The 20,971-nt window shown below is 39.2% G+C and overlaps 1 protein-coding gene across 1 annotated transcript in view; it reads left to right on the top strand.

The window, feature by feature from the left end:
* Positions 1–18,554, top strand: part of pkdccb (protein kinase domain containing, cytoplasmic b) — a 42,177-nt gene extending 23,623 nt beyond the window's left edge. The window contains exons 6-7 of the mRNA XM_062040479.1: positions 10,357–10,533; positions 16,739–18,554. Of these exons, the coding sequence (XP_061896463.1) occupies positions 10,357–10,533; positions 16,739–16,848 (287 nt within the window). The 3' untranslated portion in view covers positions 16,849–18,554. The remainder of the gene's footprint in view (positions 1–10,356; positions 10,534–16,738) is intronic.
* The last annotated feature ends 2,417 nt before the right edge of the window (positions 18,555–20,971 follow it).

The following is a 20,971-nucleotide window of genomic DNA, read 5'->3' as shown; positions in this document are numbered from 1 at the left end:
ATATATATATATATATATATATATATATATATATATATATATATATATATATATATATATATATATATATATATATATATATATGTATATATATGTATATATATATATGTATGAAATACTTGACTTTCAGTGAATTGTAGCTATATATATATATTTATTTTATTTACATAAAAGAAATACTTGAATTATCTATCCATTAGATGGCAGTATTGTCCTGTTTAACTTCTCTGTTCATGACTGAGAAATCATTTCGGCCACCGTGTTCAATGGAGAAGTCTGTTCTACATATTTACAGGCAACATACACCTTCCCCTTCGAACTGTCCTGGATGAACTGAAATTGTTGTTTCCATTCGTTTTGGAACTTGCAAGCGTATTTTTATTGTGGTAAAGCGGACGTGAGAATAGGCTGTCCCCACTCAGTCTCAGGTCCGCATTGAGCTGGAGGGGGCGTGGCCTCCAGCTCCGGCTGAATACCGGGAGTTTGTCGGGAGAAAATCTCTGCCGGGAGAGGCGCTGAATAATGGGATTCTCCCGCTAAAAACGGGAGGGTTGGCAAGTATGTTTGAAAGACAATTTAAAATAAATAAAGAATAGTGAAAAACAGGCTGAATAAGTGTACGTTATATGACGCATAAATAACCAACTGAGAACGTGCCTGGTATGTTAACGTAACATATTATGGTAAGAGTCATTCAAATAACTATAACATATAGAACATTCTATACGTTTACCAAACAATCTGTCACTCCTAATTGCTAAATCCGATGAAATCTTATACGTCTAGTCTCTTACGTGAATGAGCTAAATAATATGATTTGATATTTTACGGTAATGTGTTAATAATTTCACACATAAGTCGCTCCTGAGTATAAGTCGCACCCCCGGCCAAACTATGAAATAAACTGCGACTTATAGTCCGAAAAATACCGTAGTTGCCAGAAAAAAGGGGAATTCTGGGGATTCCTGGAATTTTTCTTAACTTGAAAAAATTATAGTTTGACTGTGCAGGATGAGTGGAATATGTTGAAGGTGGAATGGTTTGAATCGGTTGAAAAATGAGGAAATGGTGGACGTTTGAAAAATGGCCAATTAATTTTGAATGGGAATAATGTCCCGTAAAACCTGGAATTCTGGGGAATCGGGGAATTTTTGGAATTTGTCAAGGGAAAGCCCGCGATTCCCGAATAGGCTGAACAGTTTGAAGTTGGAACTGTTTGAATCGGGTGAAAAATGTGGAAGGTAGAGCGTGCCAAAATCTGGAGAAGAAGAAGAAGTAGAAGAATAAATAGATTCATTTTGGTGTAGAAAAGCATATGTGTGAATGCTTTGGAGCATTCACACAATAAATACATTTTCATACAGCTTTTGCATTGATAATAAACACTAGTTCGTATTAGCCATGTGACTCATTTCCCTTAATAAATTAATTATTTTCCCTAACTAAATGTTCTGAACTCCCGTTTCCATGCCAGCGGAGGAGTTGCCATGTAGCTTTACGCCATGTTTTACTTTTTTGGATGGCCAGCTGAATCAACAGGGCCCCTGCTGGTTGCAGCCAAGTAGTGCACTCCAATTGGCCACGATTGATCAGCGCTCAATTCATCTTGCACAACTGTTGCGATCAAAGACGCAGAATAGAGGCCATGGTGACGTCTGTGCGCGCGTGCGTGTGAGAAAAAGTCAAACAGGTAATAAGTCTTATTTTGAAATGGCTCACAGATGTAGATTATTTTAGTCCTACATTCTTCACAGTTGAGATCAGTGACAGAGGAGGCTAGAATATTATTTTGATGATTCATTTCAAGTGAAGCAAGGACTCTGCGAAATGTTTTAACCGTTTCCCGCCCGCATGCGAAAGACAAAGAGAGCTTTCATGCGTATATGTCCCCAAACTGCTGAAGTCGGCCACCTTTTCGTTCCACAACGGGCCTCATTTTCCCCACTGGAGAAAGATCCTCTAAAACGCTCCTTGTTCTTTTTCTATCTTCATCTCCACAAAGCAGATCCTCGTGTCTTTTTTTCTTCAACAACACACACACATACACATGCACACACACGCATGCACGCACACACATATACACACACACACGCACACACACACACGCACACGCGCGCACACACACACACACACACACACACACACACACACACACACACACGCACACACACACTCACACACATTCTTGTATTTATTACCTTCTTGAGACCGCCGAAAAAAAGGCCTACCTCTTTAGGACCACCCTTTCTGGATATATCAATCAATCAATCAATGTTCATTTATATAGCCCTAAATGACGTGTCTCAAAGGGCTGAATATAAAGATTTGTATTTACAACATTAATAATATATACACTATCGTTCAAAAGTTTGGGGTCACCCAAACAATTTTGTGGAATAGCCTTCATTTCTAAGAACAAGAATAGACTGTCGAGTTTCAGATGAAAGTTCTCTTTTTCTGGCCATTTTGAGCGTTTAATTGACCCCACAAATGTGATGCTCCAGAAACTCAATCTGCTCAAAGGAAGGTCAGTTTTGTAGCTTCTGTAACGAGCTAAACTGTTTTCAGATGTGTGAACATGCTTGCACAAGGGTTTTCTAATCATCAATTAGCCTTCTGAGCCAATGAGCAAACACATTGTACCATTAGAACACTGGAGTGATAGTTGCTGGAAATGGGCCTCTATACACCTATGTAGATATTGCACCAAAAACCAGACATTTGCAGCTAGAATAGTCATTTACCACATTAGCAATGTATAGAGTGTATTTCTTTAAAGTTAAGACTAGTTTAAAGTGCTTTTCCTTCAAAAATAAGGACATTTTAATGTGACCCCAAACTTTTGAACGGTAGTGTACATACTATGCAAATATAAAAGCTTGTTGTGAAAAATGAGTTGGAATTTCACAAGAAAAAGGTCACAATTTAACAAAAAAAACTTTTACTTTTACATTTTACTCAACGCAAGTCAAAATTGTACAAGAAAAACTGAACATTTGTGCAATATTATGATAAAAGTTGGAATTTTACAAGAAAAGCTTAACATTTTGGCACTTTTATGAAAAGAGTCGTAATTTTACTCGACAAAAGTCACAATTTTATAAGAAAACTTTAAAATTTGAGCAATATTATAATAATAATCGGAATTTTACTCTGCAAAAATGATGACAAAAGTCATAATTTTACTCAAAATTGTTTTGTATTTTACAAGAACAACAAAAAGGTTGGCAATATTGTGATACAAGTCAGAATTGTATACGACAAATGTCGCCATTTTGCATTAAAGAGTAATAATTTTACATAAAAAGTAATCATTTTACATAAAAAGTAATAATTGTACGAGAAAATATTGCAATATTACAGAAACAGAAAGAGTATGAGAACATTTTAAAGATTATATAAGAAAAAAGTTGACGCATGGTGAGAAAAAGATGGCTTTTAGTCAATTTTTATTTTTTTAAATTTTTTGTTTGTAATTGGTTTTTAATCTTCATTATTTACTTCAAGTTATTACAGTATGTCTCTATATACATATTTATTTTATTTTTTTAATTCATTTAATTCAACGGGGCGCATTTCAATTTCTTACACACACTTGTTATTACATATGTTGGCCAGAGGTGGAGCACTTCAAATCTTTACACACACTTGTTATTTCATATGTTGACCACAAGGGGAGCACTTTTTAAAACCGACACACATTCAATTTGAAAAATCCCTCCTTTTTGGGACACACCCTAATTTTGATAGATTTCACCACCAGGGGTGCAAATGAGACATTCTTTATTAGATGCAATGGTTTTCCGTATTGGGACCATGATTTCGGTCCTAACCATATGGACGGTACTTTTCCTTGTTGATGTCCCAAGAAGGGTAGAAATACAAAAACACACACACACACACACACACACACACACACACACACACACACACACACACACACACACACACACACACACACACACACACACACACACCATCTCATACCATTTAAGAAGGTTAACAGTTTGTAACAGAGCGCCTTCCTTTCTATGAACTCTAACACTAGCCCTTTGTGTGTGTGTGTGTGTGTGTGTGTGTGTGTGTGTGTGTGTGTGTGTGTGTGTGTGTGTGTGTGTGTGTGTGTGTGTGTGTGTGTGTGTGTGTGTGTGTGTGTGTGTGTGTGTGTGTGTGTGTGTGTGTGTGTGTGCACGCATGCATGCTTCTTTCTCATGGCTAATGTGGAGCAGATGATTTGAGACAAGACGGCTGTCTGGAAGAATTATAATGATTAATGTAAGGCAAATGTTTGGGTCGCGGAAGGGTGATGCGTTTAGTGTGGCGCAACACGCCGAGCGAGGAGCTCAAGATGTTTTGGAAAACCATCGTGCCATTACGAAGTTGCGGTCGACTAACAATATGTTGAGTAAAGGGATTGGAAAACGGCCGCGAAAAGAGACAGAACACAAGCTACTATTTGGATTGTGCATTTGACATACTAAACCGAAAAAAAGCAGTTAACTGCTAGCTTTAGCATAAGAACTCAGGGCTCTGACAAACGGCCGCAACCACGACTACCATAAAGTATGACTTTAAATCTACCTACAATTTTTATATTCTTAACTGTAACAGGCTGTTAATCTTTATTAATAACATTCACAATTAGGGATGTCCGATAATGGCTTTTTGCAGATATCTGATATTCCGATATTGTCCAACTCTTTAATTACCGATACCGATATCTACCGATACCGATTTTAACCGATACTGATATATACAGTTGTGGAATTAACACATTGTTATGCCTAATTTGGACAACCAGGTATGGTGAAGATAAGGTCCTTTTTTTTTAAATTAATAAAATAAAATAAGATAAATAAATTAAAAACATTTTCTTGAATAAAAAAAAAAGTAAAACAATATAAAAACAGTTCCATAGGAACTAGTAATGAATGAAAATGAGTAAAAATAACTGTTAAAGGTTAATACTATTAGTGGACCAGCAGCACACACAATCATGTATGCTTACGGACTGTATCCCTTGCAGACTGTATTGATATATATTGATATATAATGTAGGAACCAGAATATTAATAACAGAAAGAAACAACCCTTTTGTGTGAATGAGTGTGAATGAGTGTAAATGGGGGAGGGAGTTTTTTTTGGGTTGGTGCACTAATTGTAAGTGTATCTTGTGTTTTTTATGTTGATATAATAAAATAAAATAAAATTTAAAAAAACGATACCGATAATAAAAAAACGATACCGATAATTTCCGATATTACATTTTAAAGCATTTATCGGCCAATAATATCGGCAGGCCGATATTATCGGACATCTCTATTCACAATTCATTAAATGTGTAGCCAACTGGCATAGGAGACCAAACTGACACTGCTAGCTTTAGCATAAGCACTCAGGGCTTTGTAAGTGACCTAAACAACGACCACCCTAAAGTATGACTGTAAATATTTTAACGCCAATTTGTACATTCTTAACTGTAAAATGTTAATCTTTAATAATAACATTCACAATCAATAATATGTGGCCACCTCAATGACCGCCGCAAGGTATGGATGGCATTTTTGTGTAATACAGGTAAAGTACCATATCAGAATGAGAATCAGAATCAGAAATACTTTATTAATCCCTGAGGGGAAATTAAAATTTCCAGCACAATCCCATTCAAGATCAGACAAACATTACAGGGAGACAGAACAGGATCGCTGACGGGTATGCCAACCTCCGGCGCCCCTTACAAAAAAGGTGAGATACAGGTAGACAATGTAACGCGCTCTGATATAAAGCAATGTTCTACAAAACGCGGTCGTCCGATGGACCCCGGATTTTCGCCCTTTTTTTTCCTGTGTGTTATTTTTTTTAACTAAATTATTGATGATCAATACTAAGGATGTCCGATAATGGCTTTTTGCCGATATCCGATATTCCGATATTGTCCAACTCTTTAATTACCGATACCGATATCAACCGATACCGATATCAACCGATACCGATATATACAGTCGTGGAATTAACACATTATTATGCCTAATTTAGACAACCAGGTATGGTAAAGATAAGGTCCTTTTTATTTTTTTTAAATAAAATAAAATAAGATAAATAAGTTAAAAACATTTTCTTGAATAAAAAAGAAAGTAAAACAATATAAAAACAGTTACATAGGAACTAGTAATTAATGAAAATTAGTCAAATTAACTGTTAAAGGTTAGTACTATTAGTGGACCAGCAGCAGCACGCACAATCATGTGTGCTTACGGACTGTATCCCTTGCAGACTGTATTGATATATGTTGATATATAATGTAGGAACCAGAATATTAATAACAGAAAGAAACAACCCTTTTGTGTGAATGAGTGTGAGTGAGTGTAAATGGGGGAGGGAGGTTTTTTGGGCTGGTGCACTAATTGTAAGTGTATCTTGTGTTTTTTATGTTGATTTAATTTAAAAAAACAAAAACAAAAAACAAAAAAAACGATACAGATAATTAAAAAAACGATACCGATAATTTCCGATATTACATTTTAAAGCATTTATCGGACATCTCTAATCAATACTGTATCGACCCATTAGCGCCCGCCCCATTCTGTGACGTGGGAGCACAATCCACCATTAATGTCAGGTCACGTCACGTGGGGGCAGAGCCGGTCCAACTAAGCGCTTGCTTGGGCCCCCAAGAGTACATTTTCATTTACATGGATTTAACACTAGTTCAGTGATATCGCCCGCCGGAGTCGTCCGCGAAAAATCATAAGTTAACAAAATTGGCCTGTGGCGGGTTTTTGCCCAAATTCCATTTACATAATATTGGGCAGATTTTACTGTCCTCATGTGGTGATCGATGGAATCACTGATCTCAAGTTTACTTCTTGGTGATTCAAGAAGTAAACTTCTTTGTGGACATTATAAAACACGAATATATAATTTAAAATGAGACATATATAAATCCATGAGAGTGCATGAGGGGTAATATATGCAAAACACTCCCTCCACAGTTTAGCTGCTTGATATTTCTGATTGATTAAAAAACGTTAAGCAAGTCATCAGAGAAGTAAACAACGTAGGAGTCAAATTTTACATTCCCTTAATATTCACTGTTTTATCATTTATACTTCATCTTGCAATGTCATCACAGTCTGATGTGGGGGGGGGGGGGGGGGTGTTAAAGTTGAAGTAGTTAAAGTTATGTACTGTCAGTCTGTTTTAGTCCGCTTTAATAAATGCATACTGAAGTGTTTATTGGTACAAAAGGTTTGTTGTTACATCAATAATGGATTAGATTTTATATCGCGCTTTTCTATTATTAGATACTCGAAGCGCTCACAGAGAAGTGGGAACCCATCATTCATTCACACCTTGTGGTGGTAAGCTACATTTGTAGCCACAGCTGCCCTGGGGTAGACTGACGGAAGCGAGGCTGCCAGTTTGCGCCTACGGCCCCTCTGACCACCACCTATCATTCATTCACCAGTGTGAGCGGCACCGGGGGCAAGGGTGAAGTGTCCTGCCCAAGAGGCGGGGAGCGAACCTGCAACCCTCAGGTTTCTGGCACGGCCGCTCTACCCACTACGCCATACCATATTGATTGCATTGACATCACAATCAATGCTCCAATTTTTTTTAGCCCAGTGCCACCCTCGAGTCTAAAGGTTATGACACCCCTGACCTAGTCCTTCAACTTTATATTTGCAAATGTTTTAAACTATTTTTGACACACAAAAATGTAACTTCGGACTGTGCTCTCTCGGTAGAATGTAAACATTAAATAACAATTAGTTAAAAAAAAACAACAGATAATTTAAGACTAATACAGTATGTACAAGACTGATGAGACAAAATGACACTTTTATTGTAAACACACAGCTTCATCACTCGGAACGTTCAACTACAAGCCACTCTTGTAGCTTAATGTTTTACATTTTGAAATAAGGAACCATATGTGGCACCCTGGACATCATTAATTTATTGGTATTATTCATGTTATTATTGCATTGGTATTATTTAGGTTTTTAACTGTGCCACCGCCATGTAGTTATAAATGACATGTCATACGTAAAGACATGCCGGGCTAACAATAGGATAAAGTAAACAACACTGCCAGAGCTGCAATGAGTTCAAGTTAAAGTTAAAGTTAAAGTTAAAGTACCAATGATTGTCACACACACACACACACACAATAGGTGTGGCGAAATTATTCTCTGCATTTGACCCATCACCCCTGATCACCCCCTGGGAGGTGAGGGGAGCAGTGGGCAGCAGCGGTGGCTGCGCCTGGGAATCATTTTTGGTGATTTAACCCCCAATTCCAACCTTTGATGCTGAGTGCCAAGTACGGAGGTCATGGGTGCCATTTTTATAGTCTTTGGTATGACTCGGCCGGGGTTTGAACTCACAACCTACCGATCTCAGGGCGGATACTCTAACCACTAGGCCACTGAGTAGGTTTATAGTAGGTGTGTGAATGATCAACAATCAATATTATTGGCAGAAATAGAGAGCCCCAAAATCAGAAATAGAGGGCCCCAAAAATCAAATTTTTCCTAGGGCCCCTTGGAGGCTTGGGCTAGCTCTGCGTGGGGAGCTATCCACCAAACATCATCGTTATCGTCATCAACCCTCTCCGTTTGCCGGCAGTGACATAAAGCAGATCCGACAAATGTTTGTTTACTTTCAAGATTCCGTCCCTGTTCGGCTCTGCTGTGCTCTTTTTTTCTTTCGCTTGTCTACATACATCAAGAAGTAAACAGACTGTCGTTACTAAAGCGGATCATTGACGCGCGTGTCCCCTTCAAAAAAAAAAAATGCAAGCGTGCAACTGCAACAAGACAGGATTATGAGTCTCAACACTTAAGCAAGAACGAAGCAGAACAAAGAAAAGGATTTACACCATTTAAAGACAGAGTCACACTACTGTTCACTGTCAACAAGATAGGAACTCACAAACTTAAACCACTATGTATGTCTGCAAACCTCCGCTGTTTTCACCACATGAATCTGGATCATTTTATTGTGTTATTTAGAAAAATAAAAAGGGTAAAAAAAAGAGTTCTATATAACAAGCGCAAGAAAATGAGCTGGGGTTCAATCCCCACCTTCCTACCATCCTAGTCACGTTCGTTGTGTCCTTGGGCAAGACACTTCACCCTTGCTCCTGATGGCTGCTGGTTAGCGCCTTGCATGGCAGCTCCCGCCATCAGTGTGTGAATGGGTGAATGTGGAAATACTGTCAAAGCGCTTTGAGTACCTTGAAGGTAGAAAAGCGCTATACAAGTAAAACCCATTTAATTTTGGGATTTTATGGACCCCACCGACCACGTTATATCGAACTTTGAGTGTAAACACTTTTAAACAGTTTTGAATGCTCTTGCTATTAACATATTCAAATTATATGCTCTAGCTATTAACATATTCAAATTAAATTACCACATATTCGTGGTAGGATATTCGAAAGACATGCACCTGGGGATAGGTTGATTGGCAACACTAAATTGGCCCTAGTGTGTGAATGTTGTCTGTCTATCTGTGTTGGCCCTGTGACGAGGTGGCGACTTGTGCAGGGTGTACACCGCCTTCAGCTCGGATAGGCTCCAACCACCCCTGCGACGCTGAGAAGGACAAGCATTAGAAAATGGATGGATGGATTGATAACAAATAATTTTTACTTTGTGGAAATCCATTTACCACAATCGGGCTGCAACCAATTAACAGCAATAAAACAAGGGATCACTGTACATCCCACCTATCCTCAAATCACTCCACTGGCTCCCTATTGCATCCTGGACCGAATTCAAGATTAACCTGCTAACACATCAATGCATCTACGGCAACACCAAGGACCTAGTTTCCCCTCAACCTCCCACGCGCAACCTCCGCTCCTCAAACACCAACCTCCTCAAACCCATCAGGACAAACCTAGAAGCAATGGGCCGCCGGGCTTTCTGCTCGATCGCACCCGAACTCTCTGGAACGCTCTCCCCGACCATCTTAGAGCACCACAGACCGTTTTAAGAAGGGACTAAAAACCCACCTTTTTAGCACAGCTTTTATCTAATATCTCTGCCTTCTTGTTTTTAAATGCACTGCTTGCCTATCTGTTTTATCCAGTGCTTTCATGTTTTTATTTCTATTTTATCTATTTTTCTATGTTTTAACTGGTGTTTTTCATGTTTTTATTTCTATTTTAGTTTTATATTATATATTCTAACTTTTTATTTTTATTTTTTTTTAAACTTTTTTTATATTTTGTAGCACTTTGAGATTTTAACAAATGTAAAGTGCGTTACAAATGTAATTCATTATTATTATTATTATTATCCTGTTATCGTGTACCTGCATGACATGTCCTTCTTTTGTGTTCAGACTACAGCGCGATGCGAGGCGTGACGACGTCGGGCAACGCAGAGTATCGCTGCTGGCCGTCCTACAGCCAACTGGGCTGCGTGCTGTCTGTCCACAGTGCACGTGAGGCAGCGCTCGTCTGCAACTCTCACTCGCAGTGCACCAGTTTCACTCTGACTGGACAGAAGACATGGACAGGTTAGTCGAGTACACAACACGTTCTTAATCCTTTAAATTGCAGTGTATTTAAAGTGGGTGTTTCCCGCTTTTGTGCAATTTGGTTGAAACTAGTTGTTAGACTCAATTGTGTACTTCTGAGAAGACACACATTTGCCTAGAGAATGTATATACAATTAGTTTTCCAAGGAACATGACTGGAGCAAATGTCTGAACCCTCCAAACACAATAAGTCGTTTTCAGACTGTAGGGACTTTTTGGAGTTTCTGTAACCTTTTTAGTCCCTGGGCCGTTTTTTATCGTGTTCCGACATACGGGAACTAGGGACTACGGCCCTCAGATCCTATAACCATTTAAGCTCCTACTCTGAGGCAGGGTCTAAACTGAGTCCCATAGGAACTAAAATACGTAGGTGATTAGTTGAACTGATGAGCTACGCCCCATATGCGCTTCTCCGAAAAATGGACACAGCCATCTATAAATGGACCGACGAGGAGAAATAGCGCCTGTCGCTGGATTCCTCGTGCCCTTACTCCCCCGGTGTGCTCTTTCATTAACGTTATTAGATGCCAAGTTTTACCACCCATTGTTATTATTCCTTGCAAGCAGACGATCATGAACACAGTAGCCTCCGAGGTGTCCATTCTTGCTTGTGTTGTTTCTCTGTTCACTTTTCGCGGGCGGGTTGTTGGTTGTTTTGCAGTGGTGGTTGAGGCGCTAAAGTAATACGTCACGGGTCGCAGGTGGATATGCGTCACACATGTTTCTTACCAAGGACCCCAGCATGCCCAGCCATGTGCGAACGTGAAATGGAAAAGTCCCTATGGGGAAGGGTAGTTACTGTAACTAAACTCGAGTGTAGTAGTTCTTAGAACTGCGTCCCGAGAACTAGTACCGTATTTTCCGGACTATAAGGCGCACTTAAATCCTTTTTTTTTCTCAAAACTCGACAGTGCGCCTTATAACCCGGTGCGCCTAATATACATAACAATTCTGGTTTTGCTTACCGACCTCAAAGCTATTTTATTTGGTACATGGTGAAATGGTAAGTGTGACCAGTAGCAGTCAAACATAAGAGATACGTGTAGACTGCAATATGACTCAAGTTGAAAACACCAACATTTTATATGTTCCGTTGAGAATATAAACCATTACACACGGCGCTCAAAAATCCATCAAAATGTTTTAGTACGACTTTGGTAAGCTATGAAGCCGCACCACTTGATGGATTGTACTGTGCTTCAACATACAAGTGTTATTATGGTGTGTGTATAAGGTAAGACATATTATCTGGGTTTTGTTCCGCAATATTATGCAAAAGAAACTTTTCTTACCTTCTGGTACCTGCTGATCTGTATTTGGGATCTGCATAAATCCTGAAAAACTGTGCGCGTCCGCCTTTGTAGTCCGTGCCTTGCGATAAGCTTCTTCTTTTTCTCTATGTTCTTGTTATGGGACATTCATCCTCCGCTGTTGCCATTTCTAATATAAAGTAATGTAAAGTTCTTACCTATATCTGCCATAAAAGCGCTAAAACATACTGTGTAGTGAGTTAACATTATTCACCCAAGGAACTTTAGTTATTAGTTACCGGTCGGACGGTTTTTCACGGGACACATTTCCGGAAGATGATTAAATGATGTTATTGACAGTCAGATCCATCTTTTGACACTTCTTCCACTCCCGTCCTTGCACGCTACACCGCTACAACAAAGATGACGGGGAGAAGACGCTGCCGAAGGTGAGCCACGTAAATAAGACCGCCCACAAAACGGCGCATCCTGAAGCGACTGTCAGAAAGCGGCTTGAAGATGATCTGTAAAACATAATCTATGCAAAATTTTGACCAAAAAAACACAGTTACACGTTATGTAGACCACTAGAAAGTGTTTTCAATTTAGAAAAAAAAAAAAATGATATGACTCCTTTAATGCGCCCTATATGAAAAAAGATCGAAAATAGACCATTCATCAGCAGTGCGCCTTATAGTCTGGTGCACCCTATGGTCCGGAAAATACAGTATGTGCGAATCCGGCTATAAATGCAAAAACAGAAAACACACACAAAACTACCAAAACGACTTCACAAAACACAACGGACGTACGATTTAAACAATGGCATGCTTCCAGGAAGTTAGTTCATTTAGCCATTTTATGCTTAAAAATGCCTAATTTAGGCCAAAATGCATAGAATATGCTGAAGAAAATATGCGATAGAGTGGAGCCACAAACTTCGAAGTACGAAACAATTTAACTCTGTTCCAGACACATTTTAACACTAGGGCTGTCAAAAATAACAAGTGAACTCATGTGATTAATCACAAAAAAGTATAGCATTAATCATGTATGCATTATTTATATATTTTATTTTGACCGACAACCGCCACTTGTTATAAGGTCAGTGTGAACATGAGTGAGTAGACTCCGCCTGGTGTGCTCACTGGTACATTTCACTACAAAATACACTCTGACTGGACTTTAAATAAAACAGTGAGCACGTTGTGAGCAAATAAATGACGTGCATTCAAGTGACACGTTTAAAAATATTCCTGTTTGACATTCTGACAATAAAATTGCATTTATTCCAAACATTTGACTCTTTTTAGTAATAGTCTGTGATTAATCATGATTAATCCAAACTCAAAAGTGTGAATAATCTGATTTAAAAATGTATCATTTGACAGCACTAGTTATAATATAATATAATATAATATAATATAATATATAATATTTTTACCTGCAGAAAACAACGTGAAATATGTAAAAATGAGGGAAAAAAATGAATAATTTAACATTTGAAATCACTTTTACCTTTTAATTGAGACTTTTGTTGGCAATAAGCAGCGAGGGAGGAAGAGAAGTTCCCATGAAGGCCCCTTTTTTACTTTGCTTCTTTCTTGAATTCAATAGTGTTTCTCACCTTCTTTATCAAAATGCTGTCACATCTAACACAACTTTTGCAATAACCGCGTCGCGCGAGACAGCTTTGTTGTTTACAAAACCGCTGAGGACAGCCGTTAAGCGCCATATGACTCTTGTTTGTTTGGCTACATTTAGCAGCAGTGTTGTGCGTTTGGTGACACTATGGAAACAAGGATTCTCTGGCTCTTGGTGACTGGATTATTATTGTATGCTACTATTTCATCAGGCTGCTGGCTTATCTCAATAAAAAAAAACCACAGGGCTATGTTTAATCAAACTGAAGTGTATGTAAACAGAGACATTGTATTGTTGAAAACAGAGGTATCTCTGTATATTCTCCTGAGAACCAGCTTCCTCTGCAGTGAAATTTTTCCGGAATAGTGTAACTCGGAGAAAAAAACCAAGGCTTTTGCAACTGTCAGCCCAACTGGCCAAACTGTGCTGGAGTCACAGGAACACGTTGTGACAGCAAACAGAAATGATCGCCTAGATACATTAATAGACGTCCTCACAATATTAATATGAATATGAAGCATTAAATGCATTGGTGAAAAAGGGAATTATGAGTCCTTGCCTCCATCTTTTACATTGTTGAAATCAAATGTTAGCAAAGCCTGAACGACCACCTCTGTGTCGCCAAAGTATGGACTGTGTGCAAAAAAGGACGTATGCCAGCCATGAAGTTGGCGTGAGGCGGTGCACATTTCCACGTTCAGTTCACTCTTTGTTGCATGTCAACTTTGCCGTGAAAAGTTAAAGTTAAGTTAAAGTACCACTGATAGTCACACACACTAGTTGTGGTGAAATTACCCTCGGCATTTGACCCATCCCCTTGTTAAACCCCCTGGTAGGTGAGGGGAGCAGTGAGCAACAGCGGTGGCCGCGCTCTGGAATCATTTTGGTGATTTAACCCCCAATTCCAACCCTTGATGCTGAGTGCCAAGCCGGGAGATAATGGATCCTATTTTTATAGTCTTTGGTATGAGTCGGCCGGGGTTTGAACCCACGACCTAGTGATCTCAGGGCGGACACTCCAACCACAAGGCCACTGAGCAGAAAAAGCGTGCATGCCAGGATTTTGTGCGTACGCACGCTTAATACATGAGCTCCCAATACGTGCGCAGACATTTTGGGGGATAGGTGCTCAAGTCAGACAAAGGCCACCCATTGTGAAAATTATTCATAAAATTATTAGTATTATAAGAGTCACAGCAGGATATCTTTTATGGTAACACATTCAAATTCAAAATAATGTGTACAGTGCACACATTTTTTTTTCTGTTTCATGACAGAATTGAAGCATAAGCAGCATCACACTAATATTATACGACAAATTATACCTCACCAGACTGTTGTACCTCAACTTATGACCCACCTTTCATCTCAGTAATTGGGATTTTAGGATAGACTTTATTTATCCCACAATGGGGAAATTATGTAATGTGGCAATGGAGATGTAAAAAGTCCACAAAAAATAAGGTAACAAAATTAAGCAAAACCAGATAACCTATTTTCCTGGCAGTTTTTCATATATTGAAATTCAAACGTTGGCAGTTATGTCCTCTCTCCCTTCATTGAACATGACAAATGTCAGTAAACATTTGGACAAGACTATAAGTTGTTTTTTAATTTTGTTTAGGAAATGTCGGACCGGTAGTGCCGTAATGTTTTCAGCGGCACAAACGTGGTTGGTTTAGCACCAAATAACGTACATTGTTATTAACCGTCTGTCGGATGCTCAGAGGAGACATACTGTATACTTTAGGCAAGTCATTCTCAAACTGTAGTACGATACGCGGGCCCCATCTAGTCGTATGCCAAAGAGGTCTGTAAATATGTACTGTAGATGGAGTATCACTATTAATGATGTTTGTGCATTATGTATAATATCAGAGTGGCAAAAATATTAAATATACTTGTTAAATCAAACCTCTCAGTGGCCTAGTGGTTAGAGAGTCCGCCCTGAGATTGGTAGGTCGTGAGTTCAAACCCCCGGCTGAGTCATACCAAAGGCTATAAAAATGGGACCCATTGCCTCACTGCTGGCACTCAGCATCAAGGGTTGGAATTGGGGGTTAAATCACCAAAAGTATTCCCGAGCGTGGCCACCGCTGCTGCTCACTGCTCCCCTCACCTCCCAGGGGATGGGTCAAATGCAGAGAGTAATTTCACCACACCTACTGTGTGTGTGACTATCAGTGGTACTTTAACTTTTAACTTTACCTCGTTTTTAATGAATTCTTAGGCCTACTACGCTACTGGATTTTAATGTTATTTATGATGGTACCTGGAGAGGCAAGTCTTTTCTGATGTAGTACTTTGAGAACCACTGCTCTACGCCCTGAAGAGGAAGGGGAGGGATGGGGGTTTTGTGAAAGCCCTCAAGCAGTTTGGGGAGGAATTTTCACAAGAACTGAAATAAAGATAAATAATATCATAACTACTTAATCCATTTGTGAACTGTCCGGCTGCCAGCGCCTTGAAGTAACAACTGTGTTTATTGTTTATTGTTTATTGAATGGATCCCCATTAGCTGACGCCAAGGCGACTGCTAGTCTTCCTGGGGTCCATATAGGAGCATACAAAATTTAAATACAAAGAATACATGCATTACCAGACATTATACAATGGAAAAATACAACATAAGATAAAAAGCTAGTTAAAACCAGTATTAAAATTCACGTCATGTGGGCAGCTGCAAAAGGTGTATCTTTAAAGCTGTCTTGAATGACAATTTACTTTGTGAGAGATTAATGTGAGGTGGCAACCCATTCCAGAATGATGTACATCTATACATGACTGTATGTTTGAGGGAATTGGTCCTGGGAGCAGGAAGTGTCAAATAGCCATTGCTGGCATTCCTAGTGTCATGAATATGTGTGTTAGTTGATTTTAAAAACTGTTTGTAAAAGTAATCTGGTGATTGATCTAAAATGATAGTTCGAAAGAACATTAGGAGACTACAATGCATCTTTTGTTCAACAGACAACCAGGACAGGCGTGAATGCATATATGAAATATTAGTGCGCAAAGAACATTTAAGTACCAGTCTAGCCGCTCTGTTCTGTACAAATTGCAGTTTGTTCAGGTCAGACTTAGTCGTAGCGGACCATACTATAGGACAGTAATGAAGATGACAGAAAACCAAGGACTGTATCACTTGAGCCATTGTTGAGGATGTCAAGAAGGTGTGTGATGTGTATTGTTTTTAAAGATTGGTGTTTTTGTATCATTGCTATAGGATTACGTTATGTGGATTTAAAGAGAGGTGAAGCTGACATGTTTTATTTGTTCCCCGGGTCTAGGTCGCTTCCTGGCCTCTTTCAGGAGCAGCTTCAGCCAGCTGGTACCTGCTGACCAAACATCTGAGGTGTACGTGAAGAAGAGCAAAGCCCTTAAAACTCCGGCCTTGTAAACACGAGGCTGCCCTCCAACGTCGGGGTTGGGACTTATAATATTAGTGAAGCAAAGCGACGTGTCGCTCTCAAAAGTGGGCCCCGCGGGCGTTCTAGTCCGCCCCATGTCGAGCGGCGCCAGGCTTAGCGGGAGGAAAGCGGAGGCTGGTTTGAGCAGCGAGGCGAGTGAATGTGATGTATTTATAGGGCTTCTGCTCGCTCTTTGATGTCCCTGCCAGCTCTCTGCCTCTCTGCCAACTGCTATTTCAAGGGATTTCCCTTCAGGTACAATTAAGGAGGGAGAGCCTTGTGCTTTTTATTTGATTTTTTTAAACTGTTTCTACCTTGACTTTATGTGCTGCTTGTTGTCGTGATGCCAGCTCCCCTCGTGGTAGGATTTTTTTCAGGGCAAAGGGGGTAATAAGAAGAGCTGTAGCAGCTCAGCGTTTGAAGCCTCGGGACAGGGAAAGAAAACAAGCTCTTATACAACAAGTACATGCTCTCATCCATGTTCTGCGGATACAAAACGTTTGAATGACAGTGGGTGAAGTACACACGTGCACGGATATTCGCAAAAAAAAAACACATTAGTCGACTCCCAAGCACATTTCGGCAAATCAGAAACCAGCTGACTTAGGGCCTGATTTAGTTAGATCCAAATACCCCACGCTAAACAGTGTGTGCAAAAAATAAAATAGTGTGTAGTATGAGTGGCCGTGTTGCGTATGATCTACTAACACTGCGTGTGCAATTGAAAAGTTTGCACGGGTTTTAGTACACGCAAACCTTTAGCAAATCAGACCCTTAGTTGTTCCGTATACAGCGGTACCAGGGACCGGGATTCTTTGTTTGGACACACGCGATTCCTTGGAATGATACGCGGGTAAACCGAGTAGTCTGTTACGCACAAAGTTTGGTCATACGATAACCGAGATGGTATATACATTTTTGGACTTCTGTAGTGAGTTATACATGCATTATGTTTCAAAGTGTCCTTTAAGGCAACGTGAATGAATATTGATGTATTTCCTGTGTGTAACAAGTCATATATGTTGCACATGTGTCTGCGTTGGCACTCGCGTCAGTAGACATGTTCTGTTGTTAAACACGTCAGATAACGGCGCTCGTTTCTAAAGCAAAAAGCTAAAAAAAATATGCAATTTTGTAAATATTCGTTGCTACACTATGAATGAAGACTTTGATAAGTGATGCAACTTGGCAATGCAATGATGGTAGACTTTGAAGAGTAATTTTGACACATTCCGACTGTGTTTTGACTCACATTTTTTTAAAGATGAGCATTTTTTGTGGTTTTGAGTTCCAACTTCCACTCAGAGACCTCTTTTTTTGTGGAATGAGCAGTCATATTTCAAAAGGGCAATTATGATGAAAAGCATTCCAGTTTGTTGTGCATACTTGTGTAAACTACATCATTAACTGATGTCATTGTTTTTACAATTTTCTAAATGCACCTTGTGGGTGAAATCATTATTTTTCAATGAAAAATGTCTTCTTATTTTTTTTTTTTACACTATGCATATTTTAACTGCAGAGTCTTATTATATAAATATATCGTTTTGACATCAATTGCTCTTTTTCTCTTTTGCATTTTTATTGTATGAGCTTTAACAAATAATCAACAGACCTCAGCTGCAACAGAGATGACGATCTGATGACATGCGCATGAAGAAAAGAAGAACAGACCTCAAAAGGAGCATGATTATGAGGTTACACGCTCTAGCTAATAAGGCAAGGCAAGGCTATAAAGCACATTTCATGCACAAGGCTATTCAAAGTGCCTTACAGAAAATTACTAAAAGAAGAATTAGCTTATTTAAAAATAAAAAATTAGGCAACAGTTAATGATTAGTTATCCTAATGCAGCATATGAAGCTGCAAACATTAGTTAACTAACTTAATGACAACAGCTATAGCAAGCAAATGATAAATTGAATGTAGCATGAATTTAATTAAGTAGTTAGTTTCATGACGCTACGTTCTATGATGCAACAGCTAATACTGGCTAATTAACTTAGTCCACCACATTAAACTATCATAGAGATAACTGGATATGTCCTGCTGATTGCGCCTATGGCGAGCCTCACTACCGTGGAAAAGGGGTAAAAGTACCAGGGTACTCCATTGTTGTAGAAAGCACGGAAATGAAGACAACAAGGCCGGCACACTGTGCTGTATACAGTTTGAAAATATGATAAAACAAGGACACAGGGAATAATCTTTTATCGGTAAGAATAACTTTTTTTATACAATAGATTACAAAACCCAAAACCAGTGAAGTTGGCACATTGTGTAAATTGTAAATAAAAACAGAATACAATGATTTGCAAATCCTTTTCAACTTATATTCAATTGAATAGGCTGCAAAGACAAGATGTTTAATGTTCGAACTGAGGAACTTAATTTTTTTGCAAATAATCATTAACTTAAATTTAATGACAGCAACACATTGCAAAAAAGTTGGCACAGGGGCATTTTTACCACTGTGTTACATGGCCTTTCCTTTTAACAACACTCAGTAAACGTTTGGGAACTGAGGAGACCAATTTTTTAAGGTTTTCAGGTGGAATTCCTTCCCATTCTTGCTTGATGTACAGCTTAAGTTGTTCAACAGTCCGGGGTCTCGGTTGTATTTTACGCTTCATAATGCGCCACACATATTCAATGGAAGATAGGACTGGACTACAGGCAGGCCAGTCTAGTACCCGCACTCTTTTATTACGAAGCCACGCCGTTGTAACACGTGCAGAATGTGGCTTGGCATTGTCTTTCTGAAATAAGCAGGGGCGTCCATGAAAAAGATGTTGCTTGGATGGCAACATATGTTGCTCCAAACTGTATGTACCTTTCAGCATTAATTAATGCCTTGGGCACAAACACACCCCCATACCATCACAGAAGCTGGCTTTTACTCTTTGCGCCAATAACAGTCTGGATGGTTCTTTCCTTTTTGGTCCGGAGGACACGACATCCACAGTTTCCAAAAAAAATTTGAAATGTAGACTCGTCAGACCACAGAACACTTTTCCACTTTGCATCAGTCCATCTTAGATGAGCTCGGGCCCAGTGAAGCCGGCGGCGTTTCTGGGTGTTGTTGATAAATGCCTTTCGCTTTGCATAGTAGAGTTCTAACTTGCACTTACAGATGTAGCGACAAGCTGTAGTTACTGACAGTGGTTTTCTGTAGTGTTCCTGAGCCTATGTGGTGATGTCCTTTATACAATGATGTTGCTTTTTGATGCAGTAAAGCCTGAGGGATCGAAGGTCACGGGCATTCCAATGTTGGTTTTCGGCCTTGCTGCTTACGTGCAGTGATTTCTTCAGATTCTCTGAACCTTTTGATGATATACAGACCAAAAATGATGAAATCCCTAAATTCCTCGTAATAGCTAGTTGAGAAATGTTGTTCTTAAACTGTTCAACAATTTGCTCATGCATTTGTTCACAAAGTGGTGACACTCGCCCCATCCTTGTTTGTGAATGACTGAGCATTTCATGAAAGCTGTTTTTTATATCCTTTATGCTTTATGGGTTATACTTGTATAGCGCTTTTCTACCTTCAAGGTACTCAAAGCGCTTTGACACTATTTCCACATTCACCCATTCACACACACATTCACACACTGCTGGTGGGAGCTGCCATGCAAGGCCCTAACCACGACCTATCAGGAGCAAGGGTTAAGTGTCTTGCTCAAGAACACAGCGGACGTGACAAGGTTGGTAGAAGGTGGGGATCGAACCAGGAACCCTCAGGTTACTGGCACAGCCACTCTCCCAACTTCACCACGCCGTCCCCCGTTTAAAAAGGCAAATGGATGGCACAAAAAGCCAAAAGGCTTGTTTCCATTGTGGTCCATTAAATATTCATCACATTTGATACATTCAATAATAAAAGATATACAACCTGTAACATGTATATAAAAAATTACTGTTATTTATTTGACATAGAATGAATATTTTTCTAATTTATTTATGTTATGTAATTCTATACTACTTAAACCAGTGGTCCCCAAACTACGGCCCGCGGGCCGGATCCGGCCCGCCAGCGTCGTATAAAAAAAATAAATACAATTAAAAAAAATAATAATAATTTAAAAAAAAAAAATATATATATATATATATATA

Source organism: Entelurus aequoreus, linkage group LG03 (genome assembly GCF_033978785.1).
Source record: "Entelurus aequoreus isolate RoL-2023_Sb linkage group LG03, RoL_Eaeq_v1.1, whole genome shotgun sequence".
Classification (NCBI taxonomy): Eukaryota; Metazoa; Chordata; class Actinopteri; order Syngnathiformes; family Syngnathidae; genus Entelurus; species Entelurus aequoreus.
The sequence above is the reverse complement of the archived record's forward strand: the minus strand, read 5'-3'. Positions and strand labels throughout refer to the sequence as shown.